This window comes from Panonychus citri, unplaced genomic scaffold (genome assembly GCF_014898815.1).
Source record: "Panonychus citri isolate SS breed McGregor unplaced genomic scaffold, ASM1489881v1 Contig00140, whole genome shotgun sequence".
NCBI lineage: Eukaryota > Metazoa > Arthropoda > Arachnida > Trombidiformes > Tetranychidae > Panonychus > Panonychus citri.
In genome coordinates, this window is record NW_026515545.1 from 1,382,921 (window position 1) to 1,403,435 (window position 20,515).

General features: G+C 30.9%; 5 protein-coding genes across 9 annotated transcripts in view; 2 read left to right on the top strand and 3 right to left on the bottom strand.

Moving 5' to 3' along the window:
* Positions 1 to 20,515, bottom strand: part of LOC128394764 (nuclear factor of activated T-cells 5-like) — a 93,453-nt gene that overhangs the window by 71,372 nt on the left and 1,566 nt on the right. The gene's annotated exons all lie outside the window — the stretch shown is intronic.
* LOC128394762 (neuroligin-4, X-linked-like) lies at positions 1,147 to 8,097 on the top strand. 4 transcript variants are annotated; one of them, XM_053355127.1, is made up of 4 exons: positions 1,147 to 1,990; positions 2,196 to 2,519; positions 5,128 to 5,348; positions 5,467 to 8,097. In XM_053355127.1, exon 4 carries the CDS (start codon positions 5,619 to 5,621, stop codon positions 7,236 to 7,238), a length of 1,620 nt encoding a protein of 539 aa, XP_053211102.1. In that variant the 5' UTR covers positions 1,147 to 1,990; positions 2,196 to 2,519; positions 5,128 to 5,348; positions 5,467 to 5,618; the 3' UTR covers positions 7,239 to 8,097. The 4 variants fall into 4 exon arrangements, with proteins under 4 accessions (XP_053211102.1, XP_053211100.1, XP_053211103.1 ...); XM_053355128.1 differs by lacking the exons at positions 1,147 to 1,990; positions 2,196 to 2,519 and adding exons at positions 4,267 to 4,490; positions 4,930 to 4,957; XM_053355125.1 differs by having other exon boundaries at positions 1,147 to 2,519.
* LOC128394768 (putative defense protein 2) lies at positions 8,385 to 9,681 on the bottom strand. The gene is made up of 3 exons (XM_053355137.1): positions 9,190 to 9,681; positions 8,986 to 9,077; positions 8,385 to 8,659 (listed from the first exon to the last, which is right to left on the bottom strand). Exons 1-3 carry the CDS (start codon positions 9,490 to 9,492, stop codon positions 8,596 to 8,598), a joined length of 459 nt encoding a protein of 152 aa, XP_053211112.1. The 5' UTR covers positions 9,493 to 9,681; the 3' UTR covers positions 8,385 to 8,595.
* On the bottom strand, positions 10,036 to 12,163 carry LOC128394765 (angiogenic factor with G patch and FHA domains 1-like). The gene has a single exon (XM_053355134.1). The coding sequence runs from the start codon at positions 12,001 to 12,003 to the stop codon at positions 10,561 to 10,563; it is 1,443 nt and encodes a 480-aa protein (XP_053211109.1). The 5' UTR covers positions 12,004 to 12,163; the 3' UTR covers positions 10,036 to 10,560.
* LOC128394760 (probable serine/threonine-protein kinase DDB_G0282963) lies at positions 14,051 to 20,210 on the top strand. Of its 2 annotated transcripts, none has more exons than XM_053355122.1 (3): positions 14,051 to 16,174; positions 17,156 to 17,266; positions 18,441 to 20,210. In XM_053355122.1, exons 1-3 carry the CDS (start codon positions 14,621 to 14,623, stop codon positions 19,419 to 19,421), a joined length of 2,646 nt encoding a protein of 881 aa, XP_053211097.1. In that variant the 5' UTR covers positions 14,051 to 14,620; the 3' UTR covers positions 19,422 to 20,210. The 2 variants fall into 2 exon arrangements, with proteins under 2 accessions (XP_053211097.1, XP_053211098.1); XM_053355123.1 differs by having other exon boundaries at positions 14,052 to 16,174; positions 17,156 to 17,260.

Below are 20,515 nucleotides of genomic sequence, written 5' to 3' on the forward strand. Positions count from 1 at the left end.
AGTTACAATGAACTCTCCTAGAGGGAAACACATTAAGCGGTTGAGCTTTCAAGTTTAATTACAATTGATATAAAATTTATAAATTGTTAACGAGGGTAAAGGTAATGATTTAATTAGACTGTTTTGTTTTTAAATTTTTCCAAAATGATTAAAATAAGAAACAATAACAGTCTGTGTCTCAATTATGCCTCGCGGCGTTGGAAAGTATCTCAAGGTTAATTGATTAATGGGAAGATTAATTTGTTTATCAGTCAAATTATTTGATAAATGATTAAAAATGATCATCACTTAATGAGTTTGATTTGATCATCATCATAAAGAAATGAACAAATTATAATTGTAATTGTAATTTCATCAAGGATTTAAAACTTTTTTCAATCATGACTTGATTGTTGGTTACAATGGGATCACTTAATTGGTAAGATGGAGAGAGAGAGGGAGATGATTAAATTAAATTGTATATTATTATTATCATGATTAAAATTAAAAAAAAACCTTGAAATTGATTGAAATCTATCGGAAATGTTTATAATTAGTAATCAATAATTTTCCTAACTAATCAAAGTCTTACCTCAAGGATATTTAAATGATGAACGTTGATAAATCAGTACGAGTGAATTACAATTAACTTAAACTTGCGAAGGTTAAAAAATAAGATAAAACTTAAAATATTTAATCATCAACATAATCAAAAGTTAATTGTTTCAATAATGATAAGAATTGAACAACAACAACAATTACAATTACAATTACAGAAAATTAAGAAAACTTTTTCTGCTTTACTTTTCAAAACTGTTACAACAATTAACTAATCATTTAATTGTACACATTAAATTTACGTTGATTATTAGTTAAATTAACAGTTTAATCATTAATTATTATTATGTTGATGATGATGAACAAGCAAACCAAATTAACCAACAAGGTTATCAGTCCATTGATTGTATTTGATTTGCTTATCCATAATCAAGGTTGATTAATATTAACCCTTTGAAGAAAAACAATTTGTTAGGCTTAATCATATTAATCACCTACAAAGGTTATTGAATATACTTGCAAATAATATAATTAACCAGCAATCAACAAACAATAGTGAAAAACCAAAGAGTTAAATGATTTAATTGTAATTAACTTTTTCGCTCTCAAGGTTCACAATTATGAATCAAATTGTATGTTTAGATCAACAAACCCCATTTCTTGAGATGAGAATTAATCAAATCAAAATTTATCAAATTCAATTCTTCAAATAATCAAAAGATTACAATTAAATTTAATAACCAAATTAACAATTGGATTAACAATTAAGAACAATTAGTTAAATATGAACTTCCCGCTTCGTTTGATAATCGATTCTTATTGGTTGATAATTTAGAACTTTTTTTCCCGGTCAACATTGTTTACTTTTTTTTGTTGATTAATCCAATTGATTTTTAATTGTCTCTGCCGATGAGAATCAGTTAATTGTTGTTCTAATTGTTAATTTATTTATTTCTTTTGTAATTCAAGTTTTTCTATCATTTCTAATCATGTGTAAACCATTTATTCTAATGTTTGTAATTAGTTATTTGATTAGTTGGTCGATTATGGAAACAACATCTTCTTCAATCAGTTATCATCGGTTGAGAAAACAACAGGAAAAGATTTACCTTTGTCTACATAATTGTGCCCTTTGTGTCCGATTCTGGGAGAATGGGCTTTACAACGGAGAGAAATGTGCCCGCCGGTGCCTTAAATATAAACATCGACCTAAAATAATTGACCCTGATTGTAATATAAGGCGATTCTTTAAATCATCAAGTTTCAAGCGTAAAACGATTGATTAATGGCTCATCTTAATCCTGATCACCATCAATTTATAAGCTTGGCAATTGTAATCAAATTAACTGGAAATTGATTCTACTCGTAATTTGGTTGATTGTATTTTCCTTCAATTGTTAATGGACTCGTTTCGTTGATCAAATCGATTCAATTTAATGCTGCAATTGTGATGGTAAAAAATGAAGTGTGAATAATTTTAATTGTCTGTCGCCAAATTTAAGGACTTTTTAACCTTGAATTTTGTATCATTAAATTGCGATGATAATTTAATCGCAATTTAATTTGATTCGGTAGCTTGTACTGAATTTGCTCTGTAAACAAACAATTGTGACAATATACTAATTGTAATTCCATTTCGTCGATTGTTTGATTCTTAGTGCCAATCAATTTCTGCTTCTTGTGATTCAAATCATTCATCTAATAACCAATGGAATTATTTATCTCCAAAAAGTACAAAGAAGAAAAAAAAATTCATCAATAATTAACTTTAATTGTGATAATTTATATTCCTAGAATATTGTAAATCCTTTTTCTAAATTTCCCTGGAAAAATTACCAATGTAATTTTACTGTTTATAAATTAATTGTTACAATCAATCAATGCCAAATAGTAAATCATCAATCCAATTGTAAATATTTTGGTTGAATTGTTAACAATTTATGAATACATTTAAATTGTGATACTAATTTTTAATACTAATTGTAAGTGTTTTCAATGATTTTTTTTCCTTCTCAAAAATCAACACTAATTAATTTCAATCTCATGGGGAAAATTTTCACAATTTAACCAATGGGATTATCCAAACAGTTCAACAATTTAACAATCATGATATATTAATCGTGATCATCATGATAACTTTTGGACTTTAGGTTCAATCAACTTGTAATTAGTGAAAATGTTGATTGTCAACAAAAACTTTGATTATCAAAAGATTTGGATAAGTTAATTAACTGAAAGATGAATTGAAAGAAAAAAAAAATGTAAATAATCAAGTTAATTGTGACAACACAATTTAGAATTGATCAAAGTGAAACTTGCAAAGTGAACAAGGTCAGCGAGATTATTTAATTGTAGTAATTGTCAGATTAAGTTGATTAGTTTCTTGTTGGTCAATGTAATCAATTGATTAGCGAGAAAATAATCTTAATTATAATCTCATTTGTGTTGACACTTAAAATCATTTTTTTTTGTTGGTGAAAATGATGATGATTGTTTACTTTTCATAACAATTAAGCGACTAATTAATGAAATAGACACAATTTTAATCACAATTAGTGTTTTTCCCTTCTTGGTACGTGATTGGTGTTGATTAAATGTTCAATTTAGATCAAGGATATTTAGTTGATTAAAGTAAATCAACAGAAATCAGTTTTCTTTGATTAAAATTTCATAATTTCAAAACTCGGTTTCCGGTTGTTGTTTTGATCCAATTTCCGTTCTCAATCAGCTTGATTAGTCTGACAATCAACAAACCCAATTGTTAATCAATGATTTCGTGCAATTACATAATTCCAATTGAAGTTGATTGTTGTCTGAAATAAAACAAAAAAAGAGAATAAAATTATCATTAGAATGATGATGACGACGATTTAAATGATAATAATAATAATGATGGTTCTCTAATGATATCATGGTAATAATTCAGAACTGTCAACTGAATAAGAAATTGTTATTATCGATTAAAAAAAAAGTTGAATAGAGAAAAATAAATGAGAGAGAAATTGATTAATTGAATGGAGACACAACATTATGAGAAAAAGTAAACAATCAACATAATAAATAATGAATGAAAGTAAAAGTCAACAATAATATAAATTAACCAATAGATTTAGAAATTGTTACCATTGAATAATCAGCTGTATCATCTGAACAATCAAAAAGTAAAAGTGTCCCAGTGAATTTGAATTTCCAACAATTTAGTAATACAAATGAGAAAAGTAAGTTAACCAAATTGAATTGAAAACAAGTTATGACAAATTATCAATTGAATCTGAGAATGTTAATCAATCAGATAACATTACCATGTAAGAGTCTAAGAATTAACCAAGAGATTTTTAATTTCCAGTGGGTTTCATCTTACATCCTGAGGGCAAATTAATCATGATTAACCATTTTGTTGTTGTTGTTGTTTCTACAAACAGGTAGGAAGAAAAAGAAAAAGATAAAAACAAAGAAGAAGAATAAAAAACAAACAAGAGAAAAGTTCGAAAAGCGAGAAAAAAAACACGAAAAGAAGAAAAAGGAAAACAGTTTATCATCAACTCATGATTAATAACCTTCAATTAACTTTATCGAGTTAATTCGCAGTAATTAGAGTTAATTACAATTAGAAAACTAAACAATCAACATTTAGATAAAAATGTCAACAACAATTAAAAGGTAAACAAAGGGTAACAAAAGTGATGCCCTCTGTTGGAATTACTGGTCAACCTCTCATTTGGCTTTTTTTTTATTCTCTTGGAAAAAAAAATCGTTAGTTGATTGATTAAAATTAGAATTAAAATTAATTGTTTCTCTTTTATTTTTTTGTGATTTTAATTCCTCAAGAATCTGGCAAGTGTAACGTTGATAGTAAACTGTTGATATTAATAATATTTTCCATACTTTGAATGTGCCAACTATGTTAATGTTAATACTTTTGATTACCTTGTGATTTGTTTACCTATTCAAAGGTAAATGAATTAATTATTTTTATTCTTGCTCTTTATTTTCCTGTTGATTATTTAATTAATTTTCTACTTTCATCATAATCTGTGATTGTTACTTTTACATGAGTAGAAGAAAAAATGAGATAACTCAGCTGTTTAATTCCTATACCTTTGGTCACTCCTTTTTCATCATTTTCCCTCCTTTTCGTTTGCTCATTTTTTTTTGTTTATTTTCTGTTTGCTACTCACAAGAATCAGAAAATGTTACAACCCAAGGAGACATTCAATCCCTTTGTTATTACAATTTAAGTGTTTTTATTGTGAATTTTTGTTTCTCTTCTTCTAATTGTTACAATCAACTGATTCTTTCGCTTCTCATGTTATAAATTTTTCAATTTACCAATAGTTTGGTATCAAATGTTTTATGACGAAAATTAGATTAACCTCTTTGTTACTTTTATAGAGAAAGTGTTTTTCTTTTTATCTGCTGAGTAAGTTTGTTGGAATCAACTAATTGTCAATCAAATTTTTAATTTACCATTCTCATTTTCTATTGTCATCTGTATTTCAATTTACAACTAAATTTATCTTCTTCTTTTGTTTCCATAACTTACCGGTTATTTCTTACTATTATTTTTCTTTCTCTCTCTCTCAACATTAGAAACCAACCTGTTGTAGCAATTGTGTCAACTAGTTTTCTATCTGGAAAACGGGCTATGGCCTGAAGGACTCACAAGATTGAAGCCTTAAATTGCTGTTCTTTTTGTTTCTTGTTCTACTCTCTCATTTCATTTCATTTCATTTCATTCCATCTCTTTTCTTTTTTGTTTCTTATTCTATTTTCTTCACTTCCTCTTTTTCAATCATTTTCTTCTTCACCAAGTGAGTTTCTACCTTTCAATCTCTTTACCTTTGCTTTGTCTTCTCTAAATCAACTTGTTACATTCAACTCTCTCTCTCTCTCTCTCTCTTCCTCATCTTCCTCTTTCGTTCTTTTCAGGTTCATTAACATTTGCCCATCAACAATAAACCGGTCATCAACTGTTAATCCTGGTCAATGGTAGTGATACCCTTGGATTTGTGTTGTGTGCCAACTAAAAACCATCTTTACATTAACCATCACAACAAAAGGGAATCAAAAATTTGATCATCATGTTAAGTTTATTGTGTTATATTTATCCGTTATTAATTTGTGGCTATGAACCACCGGAGGTGAGCATTGGTTGGAGTCGGATAATGGGAATGAGCCAGAAAGTAATTAACAATGAAAATGGTAAAGAGGGAAAGATAAACATCTTCCTTGGTGTACCTTATGCTGAACCACCACTTAATGGTTATCGTTTCCGTCCACCGGAACCAATTAAAAGTGTTAATTATTTTGGTTATTATGCTGGTAAATTTAAACCTCGCTGTATATCACCAGATTATTATGATAAATTTCTTGGTTCAACATATGATGACCAACAAGAAGATTGTCTTTACTTAAATATTTGGAGTCCAGCAAATCTAACGGACCCAAAAGATTTGAAACCAGTTCTGGTTTATATTCACGATTCATCGGTTGATGTGAGGACAATTGATGGTAAAACACTTTCCCACCTTGGTGATATGGTTGTGATAACCTTTGACTATCGAACTGGACTATTTGGTCTGATTGAAGGTTACGACGATCAAATTTCGGATAATGCAATTTTCCATGATACCAAAGCAGTTCTTAAATGGATTCAGGATAATGTTTCAAGATTAGGCGGTGATCCATCCAGAGTAACTTTGTTTGCCGATGGTTGGGAAAGTCTTCGTGCTGGTTTACAATTTAGCTATGCAATTAACGAGAAACTATTTGCTCAAATGATCCTACGTAATGGGAACTCTTTCTCCACCTCCGTTGAACTCAATCCCTCCATTCACTGGCAAGATGTACTCGAAGTGGCAGAGAAAGTGGGCTGTGATCAGAAAAAGAATCAACTTCTTCTACTTTATTGTTTAAGAAATTCTGATGCCAAAGATTTGATTAACGGCTATTTGTCCATCAACGGGTCGGGCCATTCGCTTGATCTTCATCACCCATGGGTCAATAGTCCAGAAGTTATAACCAAATCGTTTACTCTCGACGGTTTTATCTCGGAAAGTTGGTCCAAAATGCCGCCCGTTCTAATGATTCAAATGATTTCCGCTGATGATGTTCGCAAAATTGCCTTAGATCGAAATCATCTCGAACAAATTGAACAAATGGTAAAATCTCTTGAATTGAAAGAGATAAAACATAAATCATGTCACTCAGGGCCCATGGGTAGTAAGGAATTAACTTCATGGACAGCTCGTCATCTTCTAGAATGTCCATTTATCAATCTTGGTCAAGAAATCGCTCAAACTGGACCAGTTTATAGTTTACTCATCGATTATGGTCCATCTTCTGAAATTCCCGAAGACGCTTTTCTATTCAAAAAAGCATCCTCATCATATTTGGAAGTACTTTTTGGAATCCCACTGACCAATCAAAAGTATTATTCCGATGATGCTAATCAATTAAGTCGTGAAGTGGTCAAAGTTTTGACAGAATTTGTTGCTCAGGGTAAAGTTAAATGGCCACAATTAGTTAACAAAGAAACCAAATCAGATGAAAACGTATCAATATCAGCATCTTCATCTTCATCTTCACCAACAACGAATCCAGCTTATCATCAATATTGGATGACCTCAGATGTGTGTCCACAACTTACTGATTTAAGTTTAAAGGTCAAACTTTGCCAATTAGCCAGTAATCAATGGTAATTTCCTGACCTTCAACCTTTAATCAAAAACTCCAATGGGCCTCAACACGGACCAACAATTTAATCAAAATTAACTGCAGCTCTTTCATCAACAATTTCATCATTGGAAAAAAGTTCATTTAATTTGATGGAAAATTAATCTCTTAATTTAACATGACAATCAACAATTTCTTGAGTTTATTTTTCGTCCTTCAGGGCTAATCATCGACAACATTTAGTATCAACATTATTTTTTCTTAATTAACTTGCAATTTTGTCTAAAAAATCATCATGTAATTATTTCATCAACTCATCATGATCAACCCATCAACCATCAACAATTAACCAACCATAACAAGCTTGCCTTAAATATGCAAGATTAACTGAAAAGTTCATCAAATCATTTTCACCTTTTCTCTCAACAATTAGATTAATTTATATTTATTGAAACAATTAATGTACAATTACGAGTCAACCATTTTTTACCCTTAATTTTGTTAACAATTAATTTGCAAATGATTTGATTATTATTACTTTTTTCCTAAGAAATTGCAAGTTCCTTAAAACTGATTGTAATCAACTTTTCACCTTAATTGTTTTATATCACTAATTGTTATTAAGTCACCATTTCAATGATCTCTAAATAATATGTCATCTTGATAAATGATAAATTACAATTAAATTTTGTCATTTAATTGCAAAAGTCTATTTTTCAAATTCTCCCCCAAATCAACAAACAATTAAGTAACAATCAAGATGAAAACCTCGACACATATAGAGATTGATTTGTTTATTTCATTTTTTAATTGTTCACATTTAACTCTGTCATTTTCACTTAATCATAATAGTAAAAATTAATTTCCCTTCTCATTGTATATAAATTGTTTCTCACAATTTAATGATCACTTAATTGTTATTGAAATTTAACCAGTTAACCTTTTGGTCAAGTTTCATTGATTTAATTTTTTTTTTCTATTTCATCATTATGATTAAAAGTGATCATGATTAAGGTTAATTGAATTGACCGTCATCAATAAAGGTTAAGTGTTGTCTACAATTTAATTTATATTTAATTCAACTTTTTCGCAATTCAATAAGGTAATCAAATCGGATATTTTTCTTACGTTTAATTAACAATCATTAAAATAATTATCGAGACAATCAAATGTTTTCCAATTGTTTACAATTTAATTTTAATTGTTAAAGTTTTATTATCAATTGTTTTCTTAATGATTGAACAAGTTGGTTTATTTGACCATCTCCACAATTTGACCATTCAAATTGATTTAATTTCTTTTGATAATTTAGCATTTAATGCTAATCAAATTGTTTTTTTATGTCAATTTAGATGTTGATTAAGATTGATTGATTTGATTTGATTAAATTGTGAGAGTTGTTTTAACATCAACCCAGAAAGTATCAAAATTGCGGACAATAGTTGCTCTGTAATTAAGGAGAAAAGCAAATTATTAAATTAGATTGTCCAACAATCAACGAATTGGATTCAAATTGATTGAGGTGTTTAAAACTTAATCAGTTATTCAATCACCTCATCATTAACTTTTTAACTTGCATCTCTCTGTGATTATAATACAACATCAATTAAAATTGGTAATTTGATACAATTAAATAATTAACTACGATTATTACTTTGTAATTCAACAGTTTTGATTGATGTGCTATTGAAAATCAAAATAATCTCAGTAAACAAGGAAATTGGTTTTGTAATGAAAAAATTACTCAGAAAATTTGATTGAATTGAAACTCACTTGAAATCAATTGGACCTTTTAATCCGGTTGATGGTGTCCAATCAACTCGAACTGATGTCTTACCTGTATGGTCACTATGGGTCAGAGCATTCTGAAAGAGAGAGAGAGAGAGAGAGAGAGAGATAATAAAGTAGATTAAAGTTTGATTCACTTCTTGATTAGAAATTGATGAGACTAATTTAAAATGGTAGTTGATTACTTACACCTTGAGGGCAAGCTAATTGTTTGATATTTGCTCCATGGGTAAAGTTACCAACGTAATTGTTTGTTGAATCAACTGCGGCCAAGAGGTAACCTTTGAATTTACCTGAATCCGTTGATTTTAAGGTGACACTGTATTTGCCTCCGGCGATTGGCTTGACTTCAATGTTAAAAGGAGCGGGTGTCGTTTGAGCTTGAGCCGAGTGACCTGGGATACGAAGGTTACATGATTCTATTGGTGCACCAGTGGGATAAGCGATAGCCAACAAACAGAGAGAGGAAATTGTTAGTAATTTGATTAACATTTTCAAAATGATTGTAAAAATAATAGAGAAACTAAATGATTCTAGTTAATTGCTACAGAGAAACAAAAAAAAAGTTTGACTGTGTTGAAAGTGAGTCGGGAATCAAATGAAACTTTGGCTCGATCAATCAAATCAAATCGACAATTTCCAACAAATATAATCACTGAGTTTCTCTTGGATTGTTGATAATTGTGATTAAATAGTGAAAGTGGCGCTACTTGTAATTTAAGTAGGACAATTAAACGGAGAGAGAGAGAAAAGTTAATTGTGTTTCTATGGGAGGAGAAAGTATAACGAGATTGACAAGAGGCCGAAGGGAGAGAAATGTACAAAAAGTATCAGGAATCAAATCTATGATGATGATGAGAGAAAAACAAATTACAATCAAATGAATAACGATTGATTTAAATTGTTGACGATATTGAGAACTTCAAATATATCATATCATCGTGAGAAAAAGGGTTTAATTGTAATTGTTGTTGATGTTCTAGATCAGTTTGTGAGCGAATTTTGATTGACACATTGGAAAAGTTCAATAGTCTCTTAATTAATTCCTCATTCCTTTTGATTGATTTATTTAATTTAATTGATGATATCTTTTCTCTCAAGAGGTTTTTCTCGTAATAACATCAATATTTGTCGATCAGTAAATAAATTGAGATAAAAATATTGACAATCAATGAACAATCATTAAGATTTCCATCTTTGTCCAAGAGGATATTAATTCAGGTCATGTTGTTTTCTGTTATAAGATTAGTGATGATGAGGATGAGGAAGAAAGATAATAACATCTCAAGTTGATCTGATAATGAAGATGATTACAATTAAGGTTCGAAGGTGAAATGATAATTGCAAAGAAATTTTCTTCATCCCTTCTATTACCAATTACTAATTGATTGATTTTATCAATAAGTCTATTGATTGAGGTCAAATTGATCGATGTGAACAAGAAAACAAAAAGTTAAATAAAACAAAATTGATTAACTATAAAAATGTACAATGTTTACAATTTACAATCTATTGGACAATTAAGCTTTTTTATACAAGTAAATGTAGATGGTGAGAATGCTAAGATTGACCGAATCCTAGGCCAGTTCGTCCTGTCGTTGAAATTAGTGGCAAAGGTTCAGTGTCTCCGGCCATTTCTTTGCCGATTCCTTGGCCCTTTGACCATCCGAGTTTCTCCAGCATTTTGAATCCTTTGTTTTTCTGATTCAACGGTTTATCTAATGAAGTTCCTTCGGCCGCTTTTTGATATGGATTATCACTTCCTTTCTCGACTCTTCGTTTCCTTGCTCGATCATTGTAATTTGGCCCAAGAGAAACTCGATTATCCTCCGTCCAAGTAACACCATAGAGCTTTTTCAATCTTTTAAGAGCAGTGTGTCGATCCTCGACAATTAAGGGATCATCTTTCTCTTCCACTAGTTTACCAGCTGAAAGAAGCTCAGCTTGGACACAACCAGGCTCGCAACTACTACATGTCACCTCTTTTCCGTAGTGATGATGAAGTAGAAATTCACTCTTGCCCAATTTAAGAATATCACCATGATTGATTTTCTCCATTTTCTCTGATTCTAATCTTCGTCCATTGAGAAAGACTCCATGTTTACTGGAACAATCGACTATTTGATAGCATCTCTTTCTCGTATCATATGAAATTCTCGCGTGTTTCCTACTAACACTTATGTCGGTAATTGTTAGATCACAAGTTGGACTGTTACCAATTAGAGCACCGGTGATGGTAATTAAAAGGAGACTTCCTAATTTCAATGATTCTGATTCTCGGACAATTAAACGAAGACAAGAAATATTTGATTCGTCATCGGGAAGAGAATCAAATTCATCAGATTCTCTTCTTTGTTCTGGTTTCAATTTTTTCCTTCTCCTCCTTTTGTTGTTTACATTTTCGTATTCGATTTCAATATCTGATTGTTTATCACTTGATTCACTTCCAGAGGAAAGTAATTCACCTTCTTCCGATTCTTTAACAATCAATTCTTTTTTTCCATCAACTGGTTCAACTAAATAAGGTTCATAGTTTTTCGTGTTTTGATTGTAAGTGTAATAGCTTTTCGACTTTGGATCAAGAAAAAGCTTCTCCTTTGGATAATAATACCATCCAGTAGATTGAGAATAGTAGGTTTGAGATGTTGGTTCGAGAATATAATCATTGGAATCGACAACTTGTTGAGCAATTTGAGCCCAATCAGCAGCTTTTAATTGTTTGTTGTCCTCATTAATTGTGGTACAAGAACAAGTTGATTTGATCATCTCAAGGCAATTTGAACATTTCCCACTCTCACCAACCAAATCAGTTTGAATTGATTTCTCATCACGACCTTTACAAACACCAAGAAGTAAATGTAATTTACTGTTGGTCAAATCAATTTGACTAATCAGATCTTTGTTGTATCTCTTTAATTTGGTCAATTCATTTGTCAATTTATTGTTTTGATTTTCAGACTCTTTCAGTTTACTCCGAAGACATTCAATAGTTTCTGATTCCATTTCCACTTGATTGATGTTCACATTTGATTGTTAACCATTAAAACTCATGATTTAAACAAATTTAATTGAAAATGATGACAATTGACACAACAATTAATTAGCTTATTTACCAAAAAGAAAGAAAAACAAATCATCTGTTTTTTATTTTTCTTCTCAAATCGGTTACTATTTTCACTCAAATTTCTCGACAAATAGAATTGAGGAAAAGTCTTTCAATAGAAAACCGAACGGAGGGAAAATAATGACCATCAGAATTGTTTAAATTCACTTAATTGTATAGACTAGAATTGATTTCACTTAATTGTTAGGAATCTATTCTGTCCAAATGATTAGAATTCGATTAATTCAGTTAAATTTTTCAATTTCAATTGCTTTTTGACGATTAAATCGCGAATTGGTAAAGAGAAAGTGATTGATAATTCACTGAACAATAATAATAATTTCAATGATTGACTTAACTAAATCAATTGAATAATCTAAGGAAAATATTCACTATAATTATCCTTGATTTTTAATATCCTCATTATTTGAGCTATATCTTAAAAATTGTATTTTCCATTGATTGAGGCTCTACAAATATTGTCGTTTTGTTAGTCGTAACACGGAAAATTGCTATTCAAAAATCAATTTTAATTGACCCAATTAAGAGTGAACATTTAATTTCCATAGGCACAAACACGAGGACGTAAATACTTTGTCAAACTTGAGTCATGCTCTTCCAAGGTTCATCGTAGTCATGCCGTAATCATCATCTTCACCGAAACTTGGTGAAATCTTCCATTCTTTCTGATCTTTTGGGTCAATTTTCGAGGAAATGAATGAGTGATATGCTGATGACGATTGTGGACCTCTTTGGATCTTCTTGTTGGTCCTGAACTTTGGTGGTTCTCAAGGGTCTTTGTCTATGTTCACCATTCTAATAATTTTCTGTTGAGATGTAGTTGTATTACTTGGGATATACTTTATACATTTAAGAGGTTCGTTGGCTTCAGCAGAGTTGGTAGAGATGAAGATATTTTCGTGAGTTTCATTTCAATTTTGTAATAGCTTCCAAATCAGTTCATTTTTAAGGTATCTTCTGGAAATTCTCTTTATCAGATTTTATCAATTCTATTCACTAAACGGTTCTGTCGCACGCAGTTATTCACATCTTTTCCTGTGATCAACTTGTTGCTCTCTCTTCTGAGTTTCGCTATCAAATCTTTAGTGTTACCTCCACATTCTTTAACACCGATAATCAACTTCTTTTCCTCTTCATTTGGTCTTCGCTGTTTCGGTAGTCGCTTGAATATTTCAGGTCTCCCGGCTAAAGAGCAGGTATGCACATCTCTCAACGAGGACACAATCAACACCTTCCTTGTTTTGCACGACTTGAGTGTCACCTTAAATGGACAACCCTGTTGCAAAGTTCTGAAAGAAGAAAAAAGAACAATTGTTATCACTCATTCCAAGTAATCTAAGCCTTTTAAGGCTTCAGAATTGAACTAAAATTCAGTTGTTATCAATTATTATACTCACTTAGATTTCCTGATACCTTTAGATTTGCAAACACTTTCGTAGCTCTTTCCACCCGCTTTACAATTCAAAACCAAGTAAGAATATTTCAATTCATTATCATCCGATCGGTGGCTTGATCTCACATATAGTTGAGTAGAATTTTCCTTCTCAAAAAGATCTTTAAACCGTTTGAACTCCTCATAGTTGGTGAAAGTTTCACGCACAAAGAAACGATATTCACCACTCATGGTAATTTCTTTCATAACAACAAAAGTACAAAAAGCTCACCAAAGCTCTTGTGAAGTTCACCAGCTTACCATGAATACTCAGTAAAATCAGAAGATGTGAAGATCACAATCTCATCAAATTCCGTTAGTTCCAATAAATAAAATTTGTTATTCTTTAATTTCAATTCAAACCAAATTCTTTAGCTGGTAAAAGAAAAAAATCTCAGCTGTTTATCTCCAATTTTCGATATATCGATAGTATCGATCGAACATAAATTCTTAAATTAGAATTTCTAATATTCTAAATAGAATTTAATTCACTCTGTTCATTAGGATGTTCGGTTAATTGAATTAGTTAAGTTTCTTGAATTTTAAATGTTCACCCAAAAGTGATGTTCGAATACTTATCGATTGAACCTTGTGTCGTGTTCCTGGGTGGGTCCATTCACTATGTTTCGTGTTGATTTGTCTCCAGAAGGAGGAGAAGAGAGAGAGAGAGAGAGAGAGAGAGAGAGAGAGAGAGAGAGAGTGTTTATTTTTCTCATGTTATGTTAACTGTTAGTTGTGAAAATGATGTTGAATGAGAAGTTTACTGTTAAAGTGATTGTTGAGTTTCAACGTGATTTAAATTGTAATCCCATCAGTGAAATTTAGAGGGAAATTAACAGTGAATTATTTTAGAAAAGAAAAAGAAAAGGATTAATTAGTGTGATTCCATTGTTTTCGATTGTAACAATTTTCTACATTTTTGTTCTGTTCTCTGGTTTTCTTTTTAACCTTTGAGCTTTTTTTTTGCTGTTATCGTTTATTTTCGATTTCAAACAAATCTACTCCAAAATTGTTCCTTTGTTTCTCCTGGTATCGATTGTATAATCTAAATTTGTGCTGCCATTATGGATGATTCACCTTTAATCTCAAGTCAACAATCATCTAATTATCACTATCATCAACAACGAAATGGTCACCAACGCCATCAAAATCACAATCACCAACAACAACATCAAGTTAATCATATTACTCAATCAAATTATTCATTTACTCCTCAAGCAAAAATCGCTGAGCTTCAAGAAGAGTATCTAATCCCAATGAAAGAAGATCTTTCCGATTGGCTTAAAGCTATTCTTGACATTGAAGATTTGGATTCTAACAATTTCATGTCTCGATTGGATAATGGTGTAATTGTATGTAAATTGGCCAAATTAATTGAAGAAAAGTGTGATATTGATGAATCAAAACTCATCACCAACAATTTAAATAATAATAACAACAACAACATCAATAATAATAATAATAATAATAAGCCAATCAACAGTAACCTAAATGGTCATTCTCATCACAATATCAACAATTACATGATAAACGATATCAACAGTAACAAAATCAATAATAAGATTGACCATAAAGCCAATAACAACAACACTATTTATGAAGAAAGTATAAATAATTCAAAGTCACCCTGTAACATTGACCAAGGACAATATCGATCCAATGCCTTTAATCATAATGGTCGACGACTCTCATTTAACCATGGTAATGGTCATTCAGCTAATGGATCATCATCACCCTCTTCTCACCTTTCTTCAGCCATTACAACCTCTTCAATTAATGGTATTTGTGCTCGAACTATGAAATGCTGGGAAAATGCTAAAAGTGAAACCTTTTATGCTCGAGATAATGTTTCGAATTTTATTAAATGGTGCCGTAAATTGAATGTTCGTGAATGTGTACTATTCGAATCCGAGGATTTAGTATTACACAATAATCCTAAAAATGTTGTTCTATGTTTACTGGAAGTGGCTCGAATTGCATGTAAAAAGTTTTCGTTCACACCCGCACCAGGATTGGTTCAATTTGAACAAGAGATTGATGCTGAAGAAAAAGCAGACTTGGAACGAGAAATGTTACGAAATCGAAAAAAGCAACAACAATCAACAATTACTTCTAAATCTAAATCATCATCATACAGTAAAATGTCAACCACGATTAATAATGTGACTAGTGACAAGACCGATATCAACAAATGTAATAATAATTTAATCAATGATGATAATATTACATTAAGAAATAATCTTAACTCATCGGATGATAGTGACAACAATAATAACCATAACAATGAAAGTGATAACACTAATGGTAACATTTTAATTATTGGCTATGATGGTGATGGGGAAGATGATGGTAATAGTAGTAGTGAGGATAAATGTCCAGATCGACCTGATTCTGTGGATAATATTAGTGGTGATGGTCAATCGTCTAGTGATTCAGGTTCAATTAATACTAATGATGATGGTGTTGATGGTTGGTCATCAGTTAGTCAAGAAAATCTTGGACGAGCTTCATCAGTGACCTCAATCAGTTCTACTTCCGCTGAATCAACGGAAACACAATCTTCTCAAGCAAAGTTTAGCCAGGAATCGGAGAAAGTTGTTTCTCAGCTTGATCAAAAGGTAAACAATAATTGAAATGAATTTTAAGAAGGAATCGAAAGTAAAACAACATGAAAAGAAACAAAAAGAGAGAGAGAGAAAGAGAAAGATAGAAAAGATGATGATGATGATGTTGAAGAAATAGATTTAAGGTGGGGTCTTGAAGATGAGAGATAATGATGATGGAAGATGTATAAGAAAAAAAGGGATTTGGGAAACATTTTTGTTCCTAAATGAATCCTGATGTGATGATTTATCATGTTGTTGATTCCACTTGATGATAATCATTATGTTTCACTGGTTAAACTAAGATGAATTTTTGATTCAAATCATTTCAATGAACGAAACGCACCATGAAACTGAATTTCTAATTGACATTCATTTCCGTTTTGCAAAGAGTATTCAATTATTCTGAGATTAGTAAGGATAACAAATTGTATTGATAGAAAATTTATTGAAAAAACAACTTTTTAACTCAATCGATTAAGAAAACGAGTCAGAAATTTAATATTATGATTCAAAATAGTATTGAATATTGAGTATAATCAAATTGAATTAGCTGATTATTCATAAAATCTCCCATTTTCAAATATGAATGAATTTTATATATAATCAAGGGTAACCTTTTGTTTGGTTTTAAATCACTTAATCATTAAGATTAGGATTATACAATATTCATAGAAAACAAGTAAAATCTTTTGCAAATCAATCTCGGTGTTACATTAATCAAAGAGTCACTTTGATAAAATCATTTGCATATTAGTCATCATCTTTATATTATAATAATTGGATTTAATTTCCAATCAATTATTTCAATATTTTTATTTCCGTTAAGAAATTTCATCTAACCAGAAAATGAAACTTAATCTAATTCATTAGATTGATGAATATATTGAATGATTATCACTATTAACCTTTTTTCTTCCATTATTATTATTAATCTCTCACCTGATAATTGAATTGCTTGATTAACCCTTGATTATTTACTTTTTTTATTTACAGGTTATGTTAATTGCCAAATCATATTATGGTAAAAAAGCCAAACATGGGATTCAACGATTAGCTGAAGGAAAATATCGCATCGCTGGAAAAATAGTTTTCGTTCGGGTTCGTGTAATTAACCAATTATCTTTTTATCATTTATTATCAAACTTGATTGTGTTTTTTAGTCTCTTAATTGTTTTTGTCTAAACCAATTTCAACTGTTTATATATATTGATAAGATAATTGTTCTGGGTTTTCCTCTGCAATTAGTTTATATTATATTGCAAATTTCCAATGAATTTCCCAATTTCATGGACAGTTTAACTTGGAGTTTGTCTATATCTCCATATCTTTGAGTCTCTAGGTCAAAATTCATTTCGATAACTAATCAGACAAAAAAGAAAGAAAGAAAAATAGATGAGGAGATGAAAAAGGATGCAAAAGAAATGAATACTTAGTTGTAGGAAAGATTTTCAATGATATCAAATCATTTTTTGGGAAAAGAGAGATGAAAAAAAGCAAAGCATGAAAAATTTTCCTTATAATTTGCTTCAAGTTAAAGATGAGGATGATGGCGAAATAGACTAATCGACTTGAAACCAGCGAAACGAGAGAAGTATAACTAAAACCAGAATTTTTTGCGTTATCCCTTTTGTGTTAATCCAGTTTCTTTTTTTTTTCTTTACTTCTGTTGTTGTAACTGAAAAATTGAATTTCATGAAGAATCAAATGGTATCCTGAACGATGAAAAAGTAAAGAAAGAAAGAATGATTTGAAAAAAAATTCATCGATATAAAATTATTAATAATCTAATGAAAATGATATATAAGATTATTATTATTATTATCGTTATATTGAGAGAGAAAAAAAAGGAAAAAATATGTTAAGGAGATGTGGGACAGCCGATTGAAGAAGAAGATGATGATGATAATGACAGATACTCGAGGAAAAGAAGTAGCTGAAAAAGATGAGAATGGATAAGCTGAAAGAAAGTAATGAAAGAGCCTGGAAATTTACTGTTAGAGTGCAATAGCCTCTTCTTAATGATTTTAAAAGCTAATAGACTTCAGGATGATAATAGAATTGTCACCAAGATATTGATCTAAATTTTCTTTGCTTCATTTTTCATCTTCATCTTTTTTTTTGGTAATGATTCAATCATCATTTGTTTACATTTGTATCATTTTATTTAGACTTTTGCTTTATTTAGTTTTTGCTTCCACTTTTATCTTATTCTTAAAACAGTAATCATGTTGCTTATTTGCTCAACTAATCTAATCAATTATTGCGTTTGTTAATTTAGCTTCTTAAAGATCGTCATGTAATGGTAAGAGTTGGCGGTGGTTGGGATACCTTACAACACTTTTTGGATAGACATGGAAATGGATCTGACCCAGTAAAAGACATCTCACCATCTGACTTATTGCCAATGGACACTCGACCCTCAGAGAGTATGTCCCGTCGACGTAACAGTCAATCTAGTCAACAGAGTATTCCCTCCACACCCATTTTGAGAAGATGTTTATCTTCAACCCCAGTTAGTCGTAGCTCCCTTTCAAGTCCCGAACCTTGGACCTCTGTGGGTAATGGTGGTAATTATGTTACCGGTTCTCCCAGTGGTTCATCAGCATCAAATTATAATGTTAGTTTAATCAATGGATGTTCACCTTATGGTCATCGATCGTTAGCCCGTCGTTCTAGTGCCTGTACAACCTTAAGTAACGTTACCACAGCTTCAAGTAGCACTCATAGTAGCACTAGTAGCTCATCAAGCACAATCAATAGCACCGAAAAATGTGTCTCACCAATAGTCAACAACAAAAACAACACCAGTGTCACCTCACCTCATCACCATAGTAATTATGATGCTCACACACTCACCCGTCGTCGATCTTTGGCCTATGATGGCCTTAATAATCTTCGAAACAGCACAAATAAATCCAACCGATCAATGTTAAGTTTAAACTTAACTCGATCCCCAAGTACAAGTTCTCACCTTAATTCATCATTCTCATCATCCAGACAATTCAACAACAGCAGTGGTAACCTAATTAATATCAGCAACGGCAACAACAACACCACCACACCAACCACCAAGACAAGTCGTTATCCAAATTATCTTCAAAGCTCACAACACATCACAAGTAGATTATCATCTAAAAATCATACCAAGTCACCAGTTACACCATTATCTACATCAACAATACCTACAACTACAAACTCACCAACAACGCCAACTTCAGGAGCTGCACCTTTACGTCGAGCCTCACTTAAAGCATTCTAAATGAGTTGAATACATTGACATCAACATGTTTTAAAACAATCGTCTTATAAATGACCCTGTGGGACCTGATTTTAATCATGATCATCGTCTTTTCAAGAAGAGAATGATGCAAATTTTTTTATTCTATTTATAAGTAAATAATATTCACGAACTGTTGGGAAAAAAAAGTAACAATTCAACAACAACACGACAAAAAAGAAAAACGAAACACACTGTAAGCTATGAAACGAAACATTTAACTTGCTACCAAAGCAAAAGTACTCAAATAATATCCATCCTTAAATCTATCGATTGTTACAACAACAACAAAACAACAACATCCACTAGCTTCTTCCTGTCTCCCTCCACCCACCTTGACATTTAAACTATAACCTTCTGTTTATGTCCAGCTTGCCTTTTCCTCTTTCTTTCTCTTTCTCTTCCCTTTCCTCTATGACGAAAAAAAACCAAATTGCCTGAAGACATATTGCCTCCAAATAATAACAATAATAACAATAAAAATAATAGAAACTTAAAACCTTGGAAAGAAAATGCAACACAAAAAAGAGCCTCAAGTAAAACAGCAAGCGCGTAACGCGTGTTCGCTCATCCATTTTACGCACACCTTTACCTTCCTATCCACGCGCCTTTACCTTCTGAAAATCATCTTCTCTCTTTCTCTTACACTTCACCTTTTCTGCCTTTATCCTCATCTCTTTATCTTTCTCTTCATTTCCTCTTCCCATTGAACAGATGTTATTAATACAATTTCTCTTAAAATTTGTAAAAACACTTACAACTTTCCATTGATTCACAGTTTGCATCTTATTCATTCATCACCTTTAACAATCGTCATATGGTTTCATCATATTGACGATGGTTAATCTAAATTATCAATAATCTTGATTAGTATTCTCTCAGCTTTTACCTTAACCATAATCAATAAGATGAATTTATAAAACTTTTCTTCTTTGCTCACTAAATTAACTAATAATTAGCACTTTTCTTGTGTGTTAATTGTGTTTTCTTAAATTTACTAATCATTAGCTTCTAATTTTTATTCAAAAATGAGAATCAACTGTTGATTGTTATAACTTAGGTTTCCATTATATTAT